Source organism: Talpa europaea (assembly GCF_964194135.1).
Source record: "Talpa europaea genome assembly, chromosome: 13".
Taxonomy (NCBI): Eukaryota; Metazoa; Chordata; class Mammalia; order Eulipotyphla; family Talpidae; genus Talpa; species Talpa europaea.
Window position 1 is genome coordinate 64,172,035 of NC_140080.1, and position 22,335 is coordinate 64,194,369.

Below are 22,335 nucleotides of genomic sequence, written 5' to 3' on the forward strand. Positions count from 1 at the left end.
GTTCATGCACTATTTTTTTTGAAGACTCTTTAAATTAAATCAGGATTTGATTTTTCGTAAGCATATGACAGTCATCCTAATACTATTGTTATTTTAAGTTGGTAGTTATGCTGGTATTGTGAGTTTATAGTATTTCTCAAGGACATTTTTCTAAACTTCGGAACTATTTTGAGGAAAGGGATGTATAGAATGAGGCAAGTTCAGCACAGGTTTTCTGTTCTTTCAAGAGTCATGGTTACTTTCAAGAGTTGAAGTAGGGGGCCTCCCCGGTGGCGCAGCGGTTGAGCGCTGGGTTGCGAAGCTGCCCGCGGCCTCTGCGGTGCCGGTTCGATCCCCGGCTGCTCCCCGGCCACCGGAGGAGGGTCCCACATGGCACGCAGACCTCCCCTGCCGCCCGCTGCTCCCCTCAGCAGTGTACCTCGGTCCTTCTGCCTGCTCTGCTGCCCGCTCTGGCTCTGGTGAATTCTCTCACCCTCCCACGCTTCTGACTGTACCCAGTGCATGTATAAACAAAAAACAAACAAATAAATAAATAAATAAACATGCCTCTATTAAAAAAAAAAAAAAAGAGTTGAAGTAGGAAGAGGGAAGATTAGAGCCCTAGGAAGCAAAGAGAGTGGAACATGAATGCTATCCTATCACCTGGGATAATAGTAGGGATTGCAGTGGAGAAGGGTGTTATCAGTCAGGTAAGGCTCAGGGAAAGTTGTGTAATAGGTATTTTTAGAGTTGAGGCAGGGTGGATACAGCTTCAAAACAGAGCGAAGTTTATAGAACAGCAATCTGGATGAATCAGTGGGAATATTTTTATCCCTAAACACAGGTTCTGAGGGCATGAGAATCTTCAGCCCTTGTTGAAGAGGTCAGGGAGGAATGTTGTTACCAGGGGCACACAGTGGCTCAGGCTGAAAGATGCCTGAGCCCAACACCTTCTCTCCCAACACCTTTTTGTTGGTCAAGAGATTTCCTCAACGAAAAGGAAATCTTGTTTGGTGATTCTACTGGGTTTAAGATGAAAGGATAAGCAGCTTCTTAAGTGTGGACAAGGAGACCCAGAATGTGATGACCTCATGGATTGACAAAACAAATATGGTCAAATAAAATGTTCAAGAATCACTATTTCTGAGGAAGCGTGGTGGATGAAATAGTATACACTTCAGAGTAGGGGCCAGTAAGTGGGCCATCACATAAGGTAACGGGGGATGAGGGCAGGGTGGAGAGCAGTGTGAAGGCTCTAGCCTCTTCTACAGGGGCTAACTTCAATTCTTCCCAGCCATTTTCAGGTGGACATGTAGTATTCTGAATAACAGAAGTTCCTGATTGTTGATGAAGGAGCCCCATTTTTAAAATGTGGGCACTTAATTCAAATATTAAACACAAAGCACTGTAGGCCACATCAAAACACACCTGTGGCTACATCTGGTCCATGGGCTGCCAGTTTTTGGGCTCAGCTTTGGAGCCTGAGAGACCTTCACTGGAAACTGGCTCTGGGGCTTGTCATCAAACTACTCTGCTACTCAGTCTTCTCATTCATAAAATAGTAGATGGAGTTGTGGTGGGGGGTGGGAGGTGGGGAGAATTAGGCATGCTCTTCATGTCGCTAAATGAATGTGAAGTATTGTTCCCATATCTGTTAACTAGCAACTACTTACTAAATGGATTTCATATCAACTAGAATAATGAATTTTTCAACATTTCCTCACAAAACTAACAAATGAATCATCTTGGAAATGTGAAAGATCTGTGTCCACAGCTAGACTTAGATTAAGGTGTGGTAAAGGAAAGGCACGTGAATTAGGCACTGTCCCAAGGTGCTGCTCTAGTATCTTCTCTTTAGATCCATGGATTCATGGATCCTTAGATGCCTGAAAGTCGTAAGGCAGAAATATACAGGTTATATACTAAGAGAAGGAATAGAGGAACCTTTAAACTATATCATTAAAAGCATTAATTAAATTAACTCTTTCCATGCTTTGATAGAAATGGGGCAAAGTAAATTTTTTTTTTAGATTTATTTATTTTATTTATACCAGCACTGGGTACAGTCAGAAGCGCGGGAGGGCGAAAGAATTCACTAGAGCCAGAGCGGGAAATAGAACAGGCAGAATGACGAAATACACTGCTGAGGGGATCAGTGGGCAGCAGGAGAGGTCTGCGCGCCATGTGGGACCCTCCTCCGGTGGCCGGGGAGCAGCCGGGGATTGAACCAGCACTGCAGAAGCTGTGGCAGCTTCGCAACCCAGCGCTCAACCGCTCCGCCACCGGGGAGGCTGGGGCAAAGTAAATTAAACAGACACAATTCCTTTTTCCTCTTGGAAGACATAAAACACATTCTCACAACAATAAGGTTTCATATTCATATAGAGACCAAATGAATTAATAGAGAAATAAAAGAAAGGAAGGAATGCATACATTCATTGGCAACAGAAGGAACTGACTCACATCATATGGGGGGAAATCACTTTGCCTTTTCCATTGATCAGAGAGCTCATGAAGTGCTAAGCTTCCAAAACTGAAGAGATTCCTGGCTAAGTTAACATGGAATGTCTGGGTATAGACAGAGAAGAGCATTTCAAACAGAGTGTAAGCCTCAAGCAGAGTTTCATGGATGAAAAAAAATATTGCTTAGGTGAATTTGAATAAATTTGCCTGGAAAGATATGCTCTTGGTGAAGAACTAAGATGTGAGCATCTAGGCAATTCTGAGAATTCTCAGAAATAAATGCTGTGAGATAGCTTCCTTGTGGAGACCTCTCAGACCTGGCCTTCCCCAGGCAGTGGAGTTGCAGACTTAGAGAAGGCTGAGCACTTATCTTGACTTTTTCTCTTCTATTATTTCCTAAGTTACTTTAGAGCTATTGAACAACTCAACTAAGAAAGAGACTATGGTCAATTGCTTAGTTTCTAGCTGTGGTTATGATGCTCTTACTCTGGCTGACTTGCTGAACAATGACCACCTCCCCTGGATGTCGAGTGCCTAGAGCAGAAAATGATCTGAACTTTCTCCTTGGATTATATTCCCTTTACCTGGCCCATTCCTGGAGCTGTCTTCTTTTTTCTTGTCAAAATCCTATTTTGTTTTCATTAGGCTAGATTTGTCCTAAGGGCTTTTTTTCTTTTAAAAATATTGTGTCCAATTGTACTGCAGCACTATTTACAATAGGTAAGCTCTGGAAACAACCCAAATGTCCAAAAATAGATGACTGGATCAAGAAGATGTGGTACATATACACAATGGAATATTACTCAGCAATCAAAAAAGATAAACTCATGCCATTTGTAGCAACATGGATGGAGCTGGAAAGGATCATGCTCAGTGAAATAAGCCAGAAAGAAAAAGAAAAACACTGGATGTTTTCACTTACAGGAGGAATGTAAGGGATCCAAATAAGGAATCAGGGGAAAAAAAGTAATTATAATAAACTGAAAATCAAAATCAACAAGCAAACTATAAATCAGAGACATTCGGCAGTGGGGGAGAAGGGAGTAGGATCGACACAGGGGTGGGAAGAGCACAAGGGACTATAGTGATGGTTCACGTGTGAATTGGTGGTGGGAATTTCATGGGGACTATAACCGAGATGAGAAAGCATACACTGTAAAAAAAAAAATGAAGAACGATGTAAAAAATATATAAAATAAAAAATACAATTAAAAAAACATTGTGTCCAACGATCAACTGGGAATTGAATTTACAAAAGTGGGGGGAGGAGTCTAATTTCTTATAAACTCTTTGACTCTCAGTTTAGCTCAACAAGAAAATAGGGATGAATTGATTTGAAATGTAATAAAGAGTTAAAGATAAATACATATGTACACACACATATTCATGGCCATGCTTCAAAGTGCCAATATATGTATTTCTTGCTTTTTGTGTTCTGAATGTAGTTGAGAAATCAAAAGTAATATTTAAATTTTAATATTCTGAGAAGAAAGTTTGGTGGTGGATTTGCTGCTTGGGTTCATCCTCGCTCCCTCCCTTATTACTAGCACTGTCTCTTTGGACACGTTACTTAATTACATTCTATATTACTCATGGGGGGTATTGATTATAAGAGCAGCTAACTTAGATCAGCTATGGAGATTAAAAACTTAAAACCATGTAAAGCGCTTAAGTATTGAATTAGTTAGTTATGCCATGAATATTATTGTAATAGTTATGACAGATTGAGACTCAAGGTAGGACTAGACTAAACAGTGTTAAATCTAGTCTTAGTTTCTCAGGTAGCCGAGCTACTATTAAATGCCATTAGCCAACTATTCTTCAAATATCAGTGCACACAGGATGTTAGCTATGGGCAAAGATTCTGCTTCGCCATGTTCCATGAAGGCCTAGAAGCTAAAGATGGCCCAAGAGGTCAAATGAGAACTCTCAGTAGAGAGAGGTTTACTGTAGCCTCAGTCTACTAATTCCAAGTTCTACAAATTCAGCAAATAATCTATTCGAAAGGAACTCTAATATTCAAAATTCTCTGCATCTGCTTATATATTCCCTTGAGCTAAACACTATATACTTAAGGCAATAACACTTTTTTGAAGAATAATTATTCATGAGTAAAGTGTTAAAGTCTTTCTTTTTTTCTAATTGTAAATGGTGTCCAAGTATTTCTTGGATTGCTAGATAATATTTTAGACTGTGAAGTTAGAGAATTTAACAAGGGCCCCATATTTCCACTGACTTAATGAATATTTCCAAACACATGAAAAAAAAATCAGGAATTTTGGTGTCCTTGTTCCTACGTTTCCATTAAAGTTTGTGGAAGTTTCTAGGCATAATCACATCAATAATGCATAGTCATAGGTAATTTATCAGTTAAATAACTGTGGTTTAGGATTTAACTGACAACTTATTACCTTAATTCTGGACAAGATACAGCAGAATGAAGTGGTCTGCCTACTGTGTTACTGCTGCCTATAAACACAAATAAGAGCCTCAGGGTTTAATTAGAGGACTTATAATTAAACCTGAAGCATGCTAATGCTAAAATGGAAAGACTGGACATCTGGAAGAGAAGCCTGGATTTGGTCACTTGCCTTTTGGAAACTAAATCCATGAAATTTTCGTGTCCAAAGGTGCAGTGGTGCTCTCACCTGTGGTTTGTACGTGGGCATAAATAACAAAGGTGAATGTGAATAGTTCAGGAGAGGTCAGTGAAATAAGAATTTAAAATCATGAGGGATCCAGGATGGCTTTTTTTTGACCTTAACATGAAAAGAAATCATTTGAAAGAAGTATCAGTATATATTACGTGGGTTTGCCCTTCATAAAAATACACATCGCCCTGGAACTCACAACCAAGGAAGGTTGTCGAACAGCATCAGAGAGTCTTTTGATGGAAAGGAGGAAGCACAACCTGTGGTTTCATAACCAGTGGAAAGGGCCGGGAAGGGAGCATGTACTGCAAAGGTACACAACAGTTGTATTAGCTAGCATTGGGTTCCACTTCTTACCTCTCAACCCTCTTTTCTACTACCAGTGATCTAGCCACACATAAGGTACATAGACACGTTATATAGCTGCATATAGCTATAGATGATATGTATGTACATACACCCATATATCATCTTCGTACATTCCACCCTGTCAAGTGCATTAGAAATATGAATAATAGAGCCAGGATACTTGTTTTCCATTTTCCTTTCCAAAGTCATTAAAAGAAAGGTTTTTTTGGTTTGTTCCATATATATGTTTTTAGGAATAAGAGAAAATCATCTGTCCTTTATAGCAGAGCCCATCTAAAAACAGTATTGTGTAGTTTAGGAATCAAGATTCAGATTTCTTGGTGTATTTTTTATTTTCTCTCTTTCACTAATAAAGACTTTTGATGTCTTTCAGTTACTAGGAATCCAGTCTATGTGGTATTGTTATATGTAAAATATGTAATTTAGATTGCTTTAAATAAAACTCCTTAAACACAAGAGCACTGCTTAAGTGTGTGGTCTAAAGGCAAGAGAAAATGGAGTGGAAAAGTAGTAAAATTTTGGTTTTGATGGTTTATTATTGATAGTTTGGAGGCCCATTGCAGTTACCCACTCCTTAAGACACAGATGGGACAGGGCAGGAGTAAATAAAGAGTGAGGTGATTCCAGGATACTCAGCCATGAAATGGAATCTCAAAACGAAATAAGCAGGATGGTAACTACCTTAGCTTATTAAGATTCAAATATTAATGTCTTTTTTTCTTTGAGAGACATTACTGAATATTTACTGTAAAATGATAGTTTGGGAAAAAAACATGTTCAAGAAATGCATCTAAACAGGGTTTGAATGACTTGTGGTGTGTTTAATTCCGGAGTAACAGTAAACCGATGAAACTAAGTTTCCCATCCAAATGCATATTCTAAGTTAAGGCGTCTTGAAAAAATTTCCACATTTCATTACAACTTTTCACTGGGATGACACATGGTCCTGTTTTCCAAGACTTTGATTTGATATTTGAATGCAATGGCATTTGAATGCAAATTGCTAGTATGTAATCTTAAGACTTAAAAAGCAAATACCTTAATTTGTTTATGGACAAAACTATTAAAATATTTCTAGGGACGCTTGTTATGCTGATTCTCCAAGAACATAACCTATCTTTGAAGTGGTATATTAGTTTTAAAGAAGTCATTCCCAAGCTGAATAATTACACTGAAAACACAAGCTATTCTTAGGGTACATTCCACATAGAACGCTATGCACATGATGCTTTGATTCAAATAATATACTTATAAAACGTTGTTATTGTTTGAGGTCTATATTCAGAGTGGCAACTTTTGTTTTTGATGGTTATTCCATCCTGAAACAATTTCCCCCCTGCCCAATTAAGCCAGAATTAGGAGCACATTTCTATCTGAGGCTTAAACTTCTCAAAGGCCTGCTTCAGAGATGGCATGACAGCCTTCAGTAGTTCTGTTCATATTGTCTCTGTAATAGAAGGTTCAAAAGAAAACAATCAATTCCCTGGAGTTTTTTTTTTCTGGAAGAGGATGGTTGCTTTTGTTGCTTTGATCTTAGTATGTTGTGCATTTTTATTGGCTGTAGGAGCTAAAAAACCAAAACCTCATCTGTTTTTTCTGCTGTGTAAATCACATAATGTCTTCCAATCTACAGTAAAATGCCTAGGTCCAAAATATTTAAAAGTCATTTATCATTACATGTGGTAGAAAGACTTCCAGGTTGTAAGAAAACCCTCTAATATTTGATTGATATACCACAGACTGCTAAAAATATACACATGCACATTAGCAACAACTTCCAGAATGCAGACGTACACTCATACTATTTTGGATCCCTTTTCCTACCATTGCAAGAGGCTGTTTTAGCTAATGTAGCAGCTGGCTTGGTTATTACTTCTATAATATAATCCATAATGCAAAAGCAGCTCTTTCCCAAACATTTTAGAGTAATGCGAATTGTTTACATGTCTCTGGTAGGTAATTTTCCTATAACTTTGTGCCAATTGGTGTCATACTATTTGGTAAAAATCTTCATTAAATCAAGACAACTGCACTTAGTTCAATTTCTCTCATAGGAAGAATTATAGGAAAATTACAATGGCTGATTTAAGTCCATCACCATGAAGAAAATATAGGGTTTTAGAAAATGTATGTAAACTACAAAAATGGAGTTGTATAATTAAACATCAAATAGTCCAAGTAATAAAAGTCATATATCAATTGTCTCTCAGTTCTAGTCAGGTCCTTTAAGTACTGTCTCACGACCTCAGCATTGGTTCTTTCATCGGAGGAATGCCTATCCTTAAAGTTCGGAAATTTCAGCTCTTTTGGGGCACCGATCAGCTGTAAAAAGTAATTGGCATCTTCTTCCAAAGTTTCAAATTTCCCTACAAAGTCATAGTTGATCAAACATGGATAGCAGAGTTTGTGGACCTTCTCCCAGTGGATGTCCATTCCTACTGGACGGTGGGAATCCAGCAAATAGTGGATAAATTCTTTGAATTTGACTCCAGAGCCATTATTTAGTGCTTCTTCACAGGCATTTGGCCGATATTTCTTTATAATTGCTTTCCCGAACACTGGATGGTAGTAACTGTTGGGGTGCTCAAATTTGTCCCTAAATGCCGACACCAATCTTTCCATGGGGTCACGAACAAACACAGCTTTGGTGTAGGTATTTAAACGAGTATATATCCCTTTCAAGTCAAAGCTGTCTAGCTTTTTCAAATACTTCCCATAGTGGACAGCATCATGCGAGATGTTGTAGGTAGAGGGAGCTAACCCATTTAGTACCATCAGAATTCTTTTCCAGTTGGAACAGCCAGCCTTGGGTACTTCACAATATAAGACTTTGTGTTTATCTTCTACATAGATCCTGGATACTATATGAAAAAGATGTGATTGAGGACGACTCACCCCACCATATTTCTTGCAAAACTCCTGAAGGAAAGATCTGCGTTTCTCTTGAGTTACATCGGTTTCCTTCCATCTGTTGTCTTTGACTAAACTTTTGTTTAAAGGGCGAGTGTCCAAAGGCCAATTCATTTCAAAAAACTTCTTGAAAAGGGTCTTACTTCCTTGGTGTATTTCCATCAGCTTAATTGTTGGAAACCCAGTGGTTTTACTCAAAGCCAGAGTCTTCCCTGGTGAATGGGTGGTGTCTGTTAAGATTGTAGTAGGTCTCTCAGAGTTGGGTAGGTTTTCCTTTGGATCTGCTCCCATGTGGGGCTTGGAGTTCTGTTAAAACAGAGGAGGGCTGTTGAAAGCATATTCATTCACATGTGGGGGTACATTAGATAAGGAAGTTAACATATTTGTTTTAAAATATTACTGAGAACACAGTTCATTCAAGCTGCTAGAACAATTTAGTAAAGCATGCTGGATATACATTTCGTAGTAAGTTCCTTCACAGGAAACCTAACAATGAAAAATGGCATTCATGCATCATTTTGAATCAAAGTTTCACATTTAGTATTTTTTTTAATATTTTATTTTATATAATTCTTACATCATTTTTCATCTGCACAATGTATGCATTTTCATTTTGGTTATATTCCCCATACAATTGCACCCCTCCCTTATTTTGACTCTAGTTCTTACTCTCCCCCCCCCACCTCCCCCCCCCACCATAGTGTGTCTCTGGTTTATAGTTGCTTGTTGATTTTGATTATTACTTTGTATTGATTAGTCTGGGTTGCTTCTTATTCATTTAATGTTGGTGCTGTATTATGTTAATAAATTTTCTCCTGATAAACTATCTGGACATTATTGGGATTAAACTACTAGTTGTTGATTTGAATCTATGGTCATAGTAAGTTTACAATTATTTTTATACTCTCTTTATATATATGGTTATCAATTATATAATCTTAGAAAATGCAATAATAAAAGGATACAGTATCCACAAAATGGAAAAGGACCCTGAATTTTCATCTTAAGTTTTGACTGTAGCTGAATAGAATGTAACTCACTCATTCTGCAGGTCATTGATTCTGGAGCTACTTAGACCTGCAAGTAATGATTTAGTTAGTGCATCTGAATGTAGATACAAAATTTGTATGTTGTATCTTGGATTGAGATTTTTGTTGTTTTTGAGAATAATCTGTAATGTACAGGGAGGTTCAATGTTGTAAACTTAAAATCGTAGTTAATTATAAAACTCTGGTGACCATTTCAGTTTTTCAAGCACTTGCAAAAAGTGATATATATTTTTTCTCTTGGAAAATGTGTTATTTTCTAAATTAATTTATCACAATAATTTAAGAACTATAATCATGCTATCATACAAATTCATTCATGCAGAAGATTATGTATGATAATTCACCCTCTTTCTAAGTGAAAAATGACTTGGAAATCCAGAAAAGTCTACTTGATGCCCCGCTATATAAAATTATATCAAATGTAGAATGAGTATTTAATTCTCTTTCTAGTGGAATGAATCATTCCACTACCCATCTACCATTTATTTTTCATCTGACTAGATCCTTATATGGAAGACCAGGATTACAGGGTGGCATTCTCCGATAGGACAAAGATAGTCAGAATTCTCACTTTTACTCTGGTTTAGGTAGGGAGACATTAGAGGTCTCCGAGCAGAGAAGTAACATGATCTTACCTAGACTTGAAAAGAATGGTTGAGAAGACTCGACTGAAGATATTTATATGGCTGTCAGTGTATAACTGGGAAAATTAATGAATAAGTACAATGGATGGTAGCCACCTCTAGATACCAATGTTTTTTTACTAGCTAAGCTTTTAAGGGAGATATCGATTCTTTCCAGTACAAGAAGATTGGGTGAGTAATACAGGATCATTACATGCCAACTTGTCTAGCCCCATGAAACAGCAACTCAAATCTTTTCCACCACTGACCCAACTATTGGGGGTTTCAACTATAAAGTCATTTCACAGTTCTCTTTTCAGAGACTTCCAGGATGACTTAGAAGCCCTGAATTCCCCTTTACTGTGATCAATGACTTGTAGTCTGTAAGTTTTCACAGATAATACAAAATTTGACTTGAGGCCTAAAAGATCATGGGATTAATGGTAGACTGCATGGGAGGTACTGAGAACAGGCTGAAATAAGACTGCCACTATATTTCTATTGCTACTGCAACTATAAATTGCTATTATTATTATAATAGTGGTGGTCATAGGAATAACATTTTATCCCAGTGAGTAAAATGAAACCTAGTGAATTTCATGGTTCCCCAGTTGTCCACCATTATCCAGACTATAATTTGTGCGTCTCTGAATAAGCCTTAATCAGTTGTCTTTCCTGTCCCAATAATAAAACAAGCAACCCCCCCCCAAATCTCAAAACCAAAATCAGCCTTCCACTGGACTTCCTGTTCTCTGACTTGTGGTCATCAAATTCCCCTCCAATCTCTAAGGACTCTGCATGTTTATTTTCATGACTTTCTCTACATGAAATCTGGCTGGTATGTGAGACTTGAATTTTTCATACAGATGAAACTTCGCTTCTCTGAAACCACTTGTTCCTTTGACCAGAAGGCAGGAAGTTATTTCCTTATAACTCTGCTGCTTCCAGGACATTCCCCCTGCCCCCCACAAAACCTCTAGCTTTTTTGAAGCACAGATTCTGCTGAGTCTCCCTTCCTCCTCATATGGTCACCTGCTTTTACCACTAACCTTTCCACCTTATGCACTGAAAACTTAACCTCCTAACTTAGCCTTTGTTTCTTCATCCCCACTCTTGCTATGTTGATGACTCAGTTATCCATCACTCTCAGTTGCTGACCACCTCACTGTTAACTGAAGTATTTTGTCTTTCTTTTTTTTTTTTAAAGATTTATTCATTTATGTATACAAGAACTGGGGTACAGGCCAGAGATATGGAGGGTGAGAGGATTCACTAGAGACAGAGTGGGGAACAGAACAGTCAGACTGACCGAATTACACCGCTGAGGGGAGTAATGGGCGAGTCAGGAGAGGTCTGCTACTACGCCATGTGGGTGGCTCCCTGGCTGGGGATGTAACTCATGCTGCAATGGCTGCAGAGAGCTTCATAGATTGCGTCCCAACCCCCTGCGCCACCAAGGAGGCCCTGAGGTGTTCTTTATTTCACACAGAACCTGCCATTGCCTGCACTACTTTGTCATGTCTCAGACCAGCATAGTCTAACCTTCACACTCATTTCAGTTTTGCAATTCTTTGGTTAAGTTCACTATGTTATCCAAGCTCTTTGCAGCCAGCACAAATAGTTCTTCTTTCTGTAGCTCCCAGAAAGTCACCTCTGTAGGGGATCTTTCCCTGTTCACTTTATCTGAGTTATGCTCTCCTCTAAGATTCTCTCCTGCAGAATTCTGCTGATTTCCTTCATCACACATAACACAATGTGACATGATTTTATTTCCTTCCATGTTGCTTTTTTTCCTATTCCATTCCACTCTACCTTGATTGCACTAGAATATGACTGCAGAGATGTTATCTTTGCTGCTGTCTTTTGGATCTCCAGTACCTGACACAATGATAATCAATCAATAATTACCAAATGAGTGAATGTGATTATAATTTAACGGTGTTTTCCCAAACAAATGCTTATGACCTTGTGGAAGAAAAACAGTGTTAATCAAAGTCAAGGTTAACTTAGATAAATAATTTACCAATTTATGTTAAGGTACTGAAAATCTATACTCAAACAAGTATTTGGCAGAAGATAAAGCAAATAAAGCAGGCAAATGCAGAGCTGCCGGTGTTAAAGCACGTGTGGAGGGCTTGGAGCCTTACCTCCTGCCAAATCAGATTGGTTCAAAGTCACTCAATGCTTCCTTGGAACCCCTGGAGGCTGGCAGGAAATCTGGACTTCCAGGCCTCACTGTGGACACCCTGAAGAACAATCTCTGGGACAGGGCTCCTGACTATAATTTGAACAAGCTACCAGGTGTTTTCTAGGTAGAAACCTCAGTTGGTAGTAGAGTTGGTAGTAGAGCAACGGCACTGAAGTAGAGAATAGCCAAGAAAGTAAAACATAAGATTCCATCTCATATTAGCGAAAATAAAGACACCAGTATGGTGGCCAGTAGGTAGGGTCAAAGATTGTTGGAAGCTGACCCCCCCCATGAAAAGATGGAACACCCCTCACATTTATTCACTTCTCTCCACTGGAAGTTCAGTTTTCCCAAGAAAATTTCTAATGACTAGTTTGGCAATGGGAATAATCGTATGAGGGCAAGGGTCACTGCTCATACATAAGATTTCATTCTCCCATTAGTTTATATAGTACTAGTCAGTTTCCTCAGATCTGTTTACATCAAGATATGGACAGGGGTCAATTCTCTAAAGTAGAACAACCATACCTCATGGGGCTGCTAGTTGGATGTCTATTAGACCTCCCGGCAACACCTTATTCACCATCGCTAACCTACTGAAATCATTAAAATGTGGTAAAATCCCTCCCACCCTTACCCCAACTCCATATCCTTCTAATCATAACTAAGGCTTGTCATGATTGAGGGGTCTGATGTCCTAACAAAGAGGTTAATCACATATTAAATTTAGGCTGATACCAATGGATTTCCATCATCATCTTAATGCCAATAACATTAACAGCAACAGCAATAATAAAGAAAGTCAAGTCTTACAACTCCATTTTTCTTTGGGGGCAGTTCATTCTGATCATCCCTAAAAGAAATAGAAATAAAACTAACTTACTGCCCCTTCCCAAAGAGGTTCCTCCTACATGTTTTCCTGTTTTAGAAATGGTTCTATTACATTCTGGTTGTCTTCTCACAAAATCTGAGAGATGCTTTAAAAATTAAAGTAAATTAGGTAATTTACATTTCATAATGTCTTTTTAAAAGTCTCTTTTTATCCCCATTATCTCTTAATTGGACTTTAGGATCCTCCTAATTAATCTCTCTGAAAATTGTTACCAAATTAGTATTCATAAAACATATTATTTTTGTCCTTTAAAGTTGGGACAGCTCAACGATATTTTTCTTCTCATTTTGTTTTGTTTTCAACAATATTTAAACTAAAGCATGAACTTCTTAGCTGGCTTGCACAGCCTGTCGCTGCTGTCACTTGTCACTTTGTGTTCTGCTCCTTTCCTGACACATATTCTGTCCTCTAAGGGCTTCCTTCAGGCTCCCAGAAGTTCCTGTCCATTTCTCCCCCTCCTTGAGACTTTCCACATCTCTCAGGTTGATATAAAATCCTGATTTCTTAAAAAAATCACCCAGTGAGGAATTCTACTCCAGTGAGGAATTCTAGCACAGTGTCTGTACTACCTGTGGGAAAGTAATGTTATTCCAGCTGACACTGTTACTTGATCTTCTTATTGGAGAAACTGTTAGCACAACTAAATTGTAAGCTATGGCAAAAAGCTACAGTTCTCCATAAAAACATTTAATGAGTGAATATTATTACAAAATTAGTTGAAAGACATAAACTACTGTTAAACGATGTATATTCCGAGAAGTCTAATGGGAACATTTGTGTAATATTTATTACCTCTGATGCAAATTGGATAACATTGTGCTTCTTAGCTTTTAATGCCTCTGTATCAATATACAGCCTCTGTGTAATCTTCTCTGATATTCAGTCCTGAAATTAATCATTTTCCCCCAAGGAAAGACACGGGACAGCTATCCGACATCAGGTGTGGTGACAGATGCCAGCATGGATGCCAGCACTGGTGGGGTGGATATGACAAGCGTGGAGCTTGACCACATGCAGCTAATATTCTTGTAGGGAAAATAGATGCTAAACAGGTATTTGCACAATTCGCTGATCTACTACCACTGTGGCAAAGGCTTTACCAGTGTGCTATCACAGAGACAGGGAAAGCAGAAGATGGCGTGCAGAGTATAAAGACAAATCTGACCCAGTCTGTGTGTTGTTTAGTATTTTTTTGCTTTACTTGAGTTAGCTGTTACATCTAGGTGTTTATTGTCAATTTATTTAGGTCACTATGCAGTCTTATAAATCTACGTAACCCCCACTCACATTAGAACAGTATCTTGCATGAGCATATATATGAATTTGATTGAAATGAACAGCAGTATTATTTCTATGTTCCTTATCCAGGCAAGTAACTCACATTGATTTTATGCCATTTATAAGTGCTGTACTATTGTAAAAAATTACCTTTGTGAAACTGGTGGAAACTGTTTATGTCTAGGACCTTGATCATTCATTCATTCATTCATTTATTCAATACATATGGATTGAACTACTACTGTATGCTGTTTTGGGCACTGTATTAACAAGGATAAAATAAAATTTATGGCTCTTCAATTTTAATTGAATTGCTAGAAAAAGACAATTTATCAAAAATGTATTAATGGCCATAGCAAAAGGATACATAGGATATTTGGGGAATAGAGAGAAAAGTCATTGATTTTTTTTCTGAAGAGATTTTGGGTGCAAATTTCACAGAGGAAGGGGTATCTGAGATGAGTCTGGGAGGATGAATGGGAAGTTGACAGGCAGACAAATCAGAGATGGAAAGGACTGCACATGTTGCCACAGGGAGGATTCATGGGGAACAAGATTCAGAACAGAGGGAGAGGCATGCAGGTCTGGGACTCTTTCCAGTTGGAATTGTCTAGACTCTGCCCTGTAGGTGACAGGATTTCCAATAAGGCAGAAACATGGAAAGAATATCCCAAGCAATGACTGCACTCTGGGGTGGGGAGTCATCTAGAAGAGGACAGTGATTGCTTATCAGGAGTTCACATGTGAGGAACTAGGACAGTGGGGTCAGATGAAGGGAATGACTTGACTTGAGGCAAACTGCTCAGACTGGAAGAGTAGGGGTGAAGGAAAAAAATGACTCCCTGTTTCCCAGAGAGGAGTAGCAGGTGGTTCAGTAGGCTATGGAAAAGTAGCTGTGGGCATCAATGTCTTTAATTTCAGAAATTTTGGGTTTGTGGTACCTTTACAAGATAGGGATGTCCGCATGAGGACTCCAGAGCTAGGTATACAGGTGTGGGGGTTGGTGACTGCTGGAATTATTAGCTGCGTTATGGTCTCGATGGTACTGCCTAGACACCAGTTGCAGGCACCACACTGTGTTTGCTGAATAAGATCAAGTTCAATAGCCTCACTACTGAAACTTATTCTGTATTTAAACCATTTAAATATTTTGAGGATTGTAGTTTGGAGGTAATTAAAATTCACTAGTTCTTCCCTTTACCTCTAACCCCATGTGCAGACTTACAACACGTACTGCCATCTACAATCTTTCACTTTCATTTTCCAGAGGAAGAAATGGAGCCTCAAAAATATTAAGCAACTTATTTAAGATATCCAGCTTCAGAAAAAGGAAATTTTTTTGGGCAGTGTTGGGGTCAGGGAAGGTGGATACAGAAAAGAAAACCAAGAATTTACCATATTTAAGGCAAGTTAATAACACAGAGGAAGAACATGCATGAGGAGGGCATAAAATAGGGGCATTTGGCCTCAGTTTGCAGGTCAGTGAGGGTTTCCTGGAGGAAATATGTGCCATGCAAATCATTTCCCTTTTCTGTCTGTCTCTTTGATTTGTTTCTTCTCTTTTGAATGTTCCTTTCCATTTGCTTCCCCTAATTAAAAGATGATGGCAGGAATAAGATGATTTAATCAAGGCATTCACCCAAAGGTGATACAGTTATATTCATTTTATAATAATGGACTTGAAATCCCGAGACTTTCTCAAGTTAGCACAACTATTGGTAAAGCTGAGCTTCATGCCTCATTCTTAGTCATTTATGGCTTTTTTCAGTTGCACCATATGTCAAGCAATATATTCTTGTTTAATAACCATTAAATTAATTGATATACAGTTCCAAGCATAATCCTGTCATAAGAAAGCAGGGTAGTAAGAACTTAAGTCATATGAACCTAGTTTTGTTCTACCATTTTCAATCTGGGTAACATTGGCTAACCTATTTTATTTTTGTAAGGTTCAGCTTCTCATCTGTAAAATGAGAATTAATAATAGCATCTTCCTTATAAGGTAATTGAATGATAGGAAATAAGTATAGACAGTGTGTAACAAAAAGTATGTTCTCTATAAATATTAGGTATTTTTATTGACTTAATCAATTCTGATTTACTGACAATTTCTATATGACAAGCATTTTCTAAGTTAATACTGATGCATTTTTTCCTGTTTTTTTTATAAAAAACTCTATCACAAAACATTTGGCAAAGTTAATAAATGTTCAACAGAGATAAAGATGAGTGGAAGAAAGAAAGATGAAGATGACTGAGACACAGAAATGGGAAAAATCAATAGAATTTCAGACAAAAGCAGAGGGGAAGAAGAAGGAAATAAAGCACAATTGTTGGTAATAAGGAAGAATAACAAACACTTGGGGTTAGAGGTAAAGGGAAGAACTAGTGAATTTTAATTACCTCCAAACTACAATCCTCAAAATATTTAAATGGTTTAAATACAGAATAAGTTTCAGTAGTGAGGCTATTGAACTTGATCCAAGAAGCAAATTTCTATGGTCAGTTTGTGTTTCAAGGATTGGCATTAAATTTTTTTTGGCCAATTCTTTCAATTTTAAATGTAATTCCACTCTAATTTTTCCCTTTAAACCAAAGAAGCTTAAAATATGAGGACTGAGGATGTAATACATATGAAATCAAGGGGAATTTTCTATTGAGAATAGTGTTATTCTCTGGCATGGCAAGACCAGAAGCTAAAAACAGACATAATCTTAATGTATGTAAGAAGATAAGCCTTTCCCCAATGGGTTCAATATGCCTTTATAGATTTATCATTTTATCTTGCTTCTAAGTTATACTGAATAAATAAGGCTATTCTTTTCTTTCAAATTTACATATATAGTGTATATATAGTTTATAATAGTGTATATGATATTATATACACTATTACAAACCTGAGTAATAATTATATTTTAGACCTGAGTAATAATTCTTTAAGGTCACTCTGTGATGTCAATGGGAAGTGGGGAACAGCCCAGTTCTCTACTTCCATCCCAGGATGCTTTAGTGAGCAGAACACCTTGCTTTTGAATGAAACTCAAAACTTTAACAAGGAGCTGAAACATGATAAAGTGAAAGACATTTAAAATGTCTGCTCCTCATTATTTTATTTTTGAGGTATGTCTGCACATGTCAAGTGTGGATGAGAATGACAAACTATAGTCAATTACATTTGGTATGAAAGAAGAAGTAAATGTTTGACTATTAGGATTTTACCGGAATTTTAGACATTGCATAGATTTGGAATCAGGTTCCTTAATTCCTTGTTGACACTTAGTTTTTTAAAATTAGGATTTGTCAGGCAGCCTCTCCTGGCACTGAAGACAAACAATGTGTGTGTGTGTGCATTTGAGAGGGTTCTGGAGGAGAAATGGAGGCTGGTGCTCTAGTTCTGATACCTTGTTCTAAAAAATGCAGTTGCTGGACAATTCTTGTTCTTAATCTCAGTGGGGGAGAAGGAACCAGCTGCTCTGGATTGAAATGCTTGTGTATAAAGTTTTCTGCCTTTGGGTGGGTGCTGGTGGAAGGAAGGGGTGTTGTTAAAGGCAAGGCTTAGTAAGCAAGACATTTTCACAGGCAATGGGAATGTATCCATGGGGTAAAATTGACATTGGGAGAGGACTGGGGCATCTCAGGGGTCAGGGAGGGTCAGAGACATGGATCAGCAGTGGAAGGAGTTGGGGTGCCCCCATCGGATGGGAGTGGAAGGGCAAGACAGAAGAAAGCTATTGTGAGGCCAGGAGCACAGCAGATGGATAACTCAGCAAAATATAAAGAATGCTGTATTTTGAGTCAGATCAATCCCACTTCAGACCCATTTATCCAAGGTCATGGTAAAATCTCAGTCTGCTGATGGGAAAGATGAGTCTTCTTGAGAATTAATTAAACAGATGTGGTTATAAAGTGATGGTTACAGTGTCTGATATATAGTGTATTTCTCCAAAATGTTAAGACAGCTCATCTCTCTGTCTTTCTTTTCCAACTTTCCCTCTACAATGGAAATGTTATCCATAATGCCTGCCTTCCCAACTTCAGATTGACCATGGCGACAGGGCCTGCAATGATAGGGATGGACACATGTTTGATTAGGAGTGGGTGCCTGTTGTAAAGACAGCTTATCCAGATGCCAGCTGGCAACCAAGAAGAGAACTTGGAGCAAAAACCTGCCCTGGTACATGGATAGTAACTAGCAAAACCCACTGGTTCACCTCCTCTCTGGACTCTAGAAAATATGAAGAGATTTGGTCAATTATTGATAAAGAAGAAAAAAAAAAGCAGTCACAAAGAGAAGCAGGGACCAGCAGAGCTCCATCAACATGATGGTGGAGCTAAAGGCTTTAGTATAGGTAAGTTCAGGCCCAGAAGGCAGCACATATATGAGGGCCTATTCCTTCACCCATTCACTGCCCATTAATCAAAAGCTACTTGAGCCCGGGAGTAGCAATGCCAACTGTGAGAGCAGCAGAGACAGTGGCAGGAACACATTCTACTTATTTGGTTAAGCATCTGCCAGACTCAGATCAGATACGCCTGTGTCAGCCTCTTCGAGTGACACGCCTCTCCGGGTCATGTCGTCTGCATATTTGACAACTCAGCTTTACTCAAGGCTGCCTCCCCAAAGCCTGGCCCAACCCTCAGTCCGCAGCAGGCAATTCTCTCTTCAGTGTTGCCGTGGCTCTAGGAAGAGAGATTGTCCCTAGCTCCCTATCACGCCATGGGGATCCTGAGGCCATGTTCTGAGGGGATTCTTTGGAGGAAGAATAGGAAAGAGTAATAAAGAATGGAAAAACAGAGTGTAAGACAGAAAGTCCCAGTGAAGCTTAAGTATACAGACAGGCAAGGGAGCAGAGTTACCGTCTGAGAGGGTCAGAGTATATAGAACTGTAATAAAACAAAGTGATGTTCAATCGATATTCATGAAGTTTTAACTCTTCTTTAAGACAAATTTTATTGACTATCTTTTAAAATTATTACTTTGTTAATTCTAAGGTTTGAGGCTTTTTGGGTTGCCAAAATGGGTAGCTTCTCCTCAAGATGATCGTACTTGGCTCCAAAAGTCATTGAAATAGCTACTAAGAAGCATCTATGGCCACGGCCATGGTCTTTCCTTTTGGTCTCTCTCTCTTGTGAAGACCTGGGATGAGCTGCACTGCTCCTGAGCCCTTAGCCCACGTCTACGAGTCTTCAGTGTCTGTTCCCCAGAAGTGGGATGGAATGACCTACTGGAAGAGGAAGGATGCCAGAGGCGGTCCTATCACCTGCAGCCCAATCTTGGTCAGTGCACGTATGCAACTGGTGAAGGGGAAGGGGAGCTGGGGACAGCCCAACACAGACTGGTTTCTCTTTCTTTCTTTAGGCAGAGCCCTAGTCCCAGGAAGCTGCATGTACCTAGGGAACTGCTTCTTCCCCCGCCTGTTATCTACTAGTCTAAAGCAGCTTGAGCCCTGGGAACAGCAATGGCAGCTGTGAGAATAAGAGGAGCACTGGCAGGGGCTGCAGTTGGCATCCAAACACAACTCCCTTATATAGAGACACTAACAGACAGTATTCTACCTATTCTATTTATAATATGGCACGTCATAAAGCAAGCATCATTCTCTAAAGCCCTTCAGACCCTGTATCATAATTTCCCTTGCACAGAACAAACATCTCTTGGCATGCTTTGTTCAGAAATAATATCGCAATAGGATCACACCCTCCTCTCCTGCATACAAGGGAAAAGGAAGTCTTAGGCTCCCTACCAAGAATTTTCTTAGGGTTTCCCATAATTGTAAGCTACTTATAGAAAGTCTAAAGCCAATACTATAACAAGATGAAAATGGATGGATTCGAACACCATTTTCCTGTGAAAACCAAAGAAAAAACTTGTAAATTCTCTCTTCTCAGACCATGGACAGGCCCTCTTTCTTCACGTGTGACTCATGACTATATGTTATGTTGAGGTTCCCAGGTGCAGAGCATTCTCCCTCCTGAGAGGGGGGTGAGGGGTATGTTTCTGCTAATTGATAGTGCCGCTTGCCTGTCTCAGCCCTGCCAGGCCTCTATTCTCCTTTAGTAAAACAACAACTTCTAAGATTGGAGGGGGAAGATGAGTGGTGTCAGTGGGTTTGGCATGAGTTTCAATGATGTTCACCACGTGTGTCAGGTGCTGCACAGATTAACCCTCACCCTCGCTGTCAGGTAGATGCGATCATGTTTCCATCATACAGGCTCACTGCACAGTTAGCAACTGCTAGAGATGACATCAAATTTGGCCCCATATCATGTGCATATCACACTTTTAGCTCAAGGGGCTCCCAGTGCTACCATCTCTGTGATTAAAAGAGCATTTCCTTGACTAGGATCCTAGTGAAAACCTTCCTTTATTCTGAGCTACCTTGATGTGGCCAAATGTGCCTGTGCCAGCTCAACTAGAGTGGCAGTAGGTATTACTCAACCTTTGGTTGCTCCTGTTCTCCAGTTTGAATTATGTATGCTGTGTGCCAAGAACTGATGCTCCACTCAACAATATGAAGTACTTTAGTGTGACCAGAGAGGTAGGGGGCTGTTGCTCCCAGACAGCCATGATGTGAGCTTGTGCTGCCTGGACTCTGGGCCTCTCATGATGTAGCATAAATCACATGGAGGTTGTGATCATCATTCAGCTTTCACACCAGCCTTAGAACAAAGCTCCTTATCTTCATGGCATCATTATTTCCTCTTCTGCCTCTATATTCCCATTAAAAACACATGTATTCAGACTTGGTGGTTATGGGGTGGGGATATTTTTATTTGTTCCACAGTGGCCTTTTCCAACTTACTTTTTTATCTTGGCATTTCAGAGACTGTGAAAATGGGAAAACAAAGTGTGGGCATTTGTAAGCTGTGAGCCTGGATAGGGCAGAAGGTAAGAAAGTTGACAGAATCTTTCAACCCTGGCGACTAAAGAACTATGCCTAGACCATTGTTCTACCCTGTTAACAGAAACAATTAAACAATAAATTCATTGAGAAGTATTTATTGAAGACCTAATATATGCACTGTGTTTTGGTGTTAGGAGGCAAACAACACTTACTCTCAAGAAGCACATTCTACTGGGTGATGATAGATAATGAACAAGTAAACCAATAAGCAAGAAAAAAATAATGGCGATAAGTGTGATGCAAACATTAATTAGAGCATGAATGGCAGAGGGAGAGTGGGAGAGGCTGCATCAAACAGATATACAGGGAAGAGCTATCTGTGGAGAAGTTGCTTGAGCTGATATCAGAATGAAAAGGAGCCTGAGATCTGGGAGTTGAGGATTTCAGGCAGGGGTAGTGAAAACAAAAAGCCCACATGCAGGAGTGAGTCAGCTGGGTACAAGGACAGAGGGCAGCCTGCTGTGGTTGTCACGTGAGTGAGAAGGACCCATTGACACAAGACGGTATCAAAGAGGAAGGCAGGACTGCAACCTGTAGGGCTATAAGAAAATGAAGATCACAGAAGGACTTTGGGTTTTATCAGAGGTATAATATAAGCCACTCAGGGTTTGTAGACAGGGGATTGTCATATGTGAAGGATATTTTGTAAAGATCACTCTGCTGGCCAAGAGGAGAATGCAGTGGAGGTTGGTAAGAGTGGAAGCAGGAGTTAATCAGAGTAGCCTGGAGAGAGAGAGAGAGAGAGATCAAGCAGTGACTGGTACCAGTAGAGATAAAGTAAAAAGGAAATACAAGTTATGTTTTAAGCAAATTCCTCACTGATTTTTCTGAGGTTATTTCTTAACTCCAAAGTCGTTAGTACCACCGCTACATTATATTTCCTGCTGAATCAAATGGGAAAAGCTTTGGTTTTCAGAGCCTTTAGTGATTCTTCTCTGACCCTTTTCATTGATAGTTCACTTCTCCAAACTCCCACACTTTCCATATTGTGTAGTTAATAATCGAGCAAGTAACAACATGTTTTGCTC

At 39.1% G+C, this 22,335-nt stretch overlaps 1 protein-coding gene across 1 annotated transcript in view; it reads right to left on the reverse strand.

Annotated features, from left to right (window-relative positions):
* Nucleotides 1–7,598: 7,598 nt before the first annotated feature.
* Nucleotides 7,599–22,335, reverse strand: part of CHST9 (carbohydrate sulfotransferase 9) — a gene marked incomplete at both ends in the record, with an annotated part of 212,974 nt that continues 198,237 nt past the window's right edge. Inside the window, one exon of the mRNA XM_084252923.1 lies at nt 7,599–8,678. Within this exon, the coding sequence (XP_084109049.1) occupies nt 7,599–8,678 (1,080 nt within the window). The remainder of the gene's footprint in view (nt 8,679–22,335) is intronic.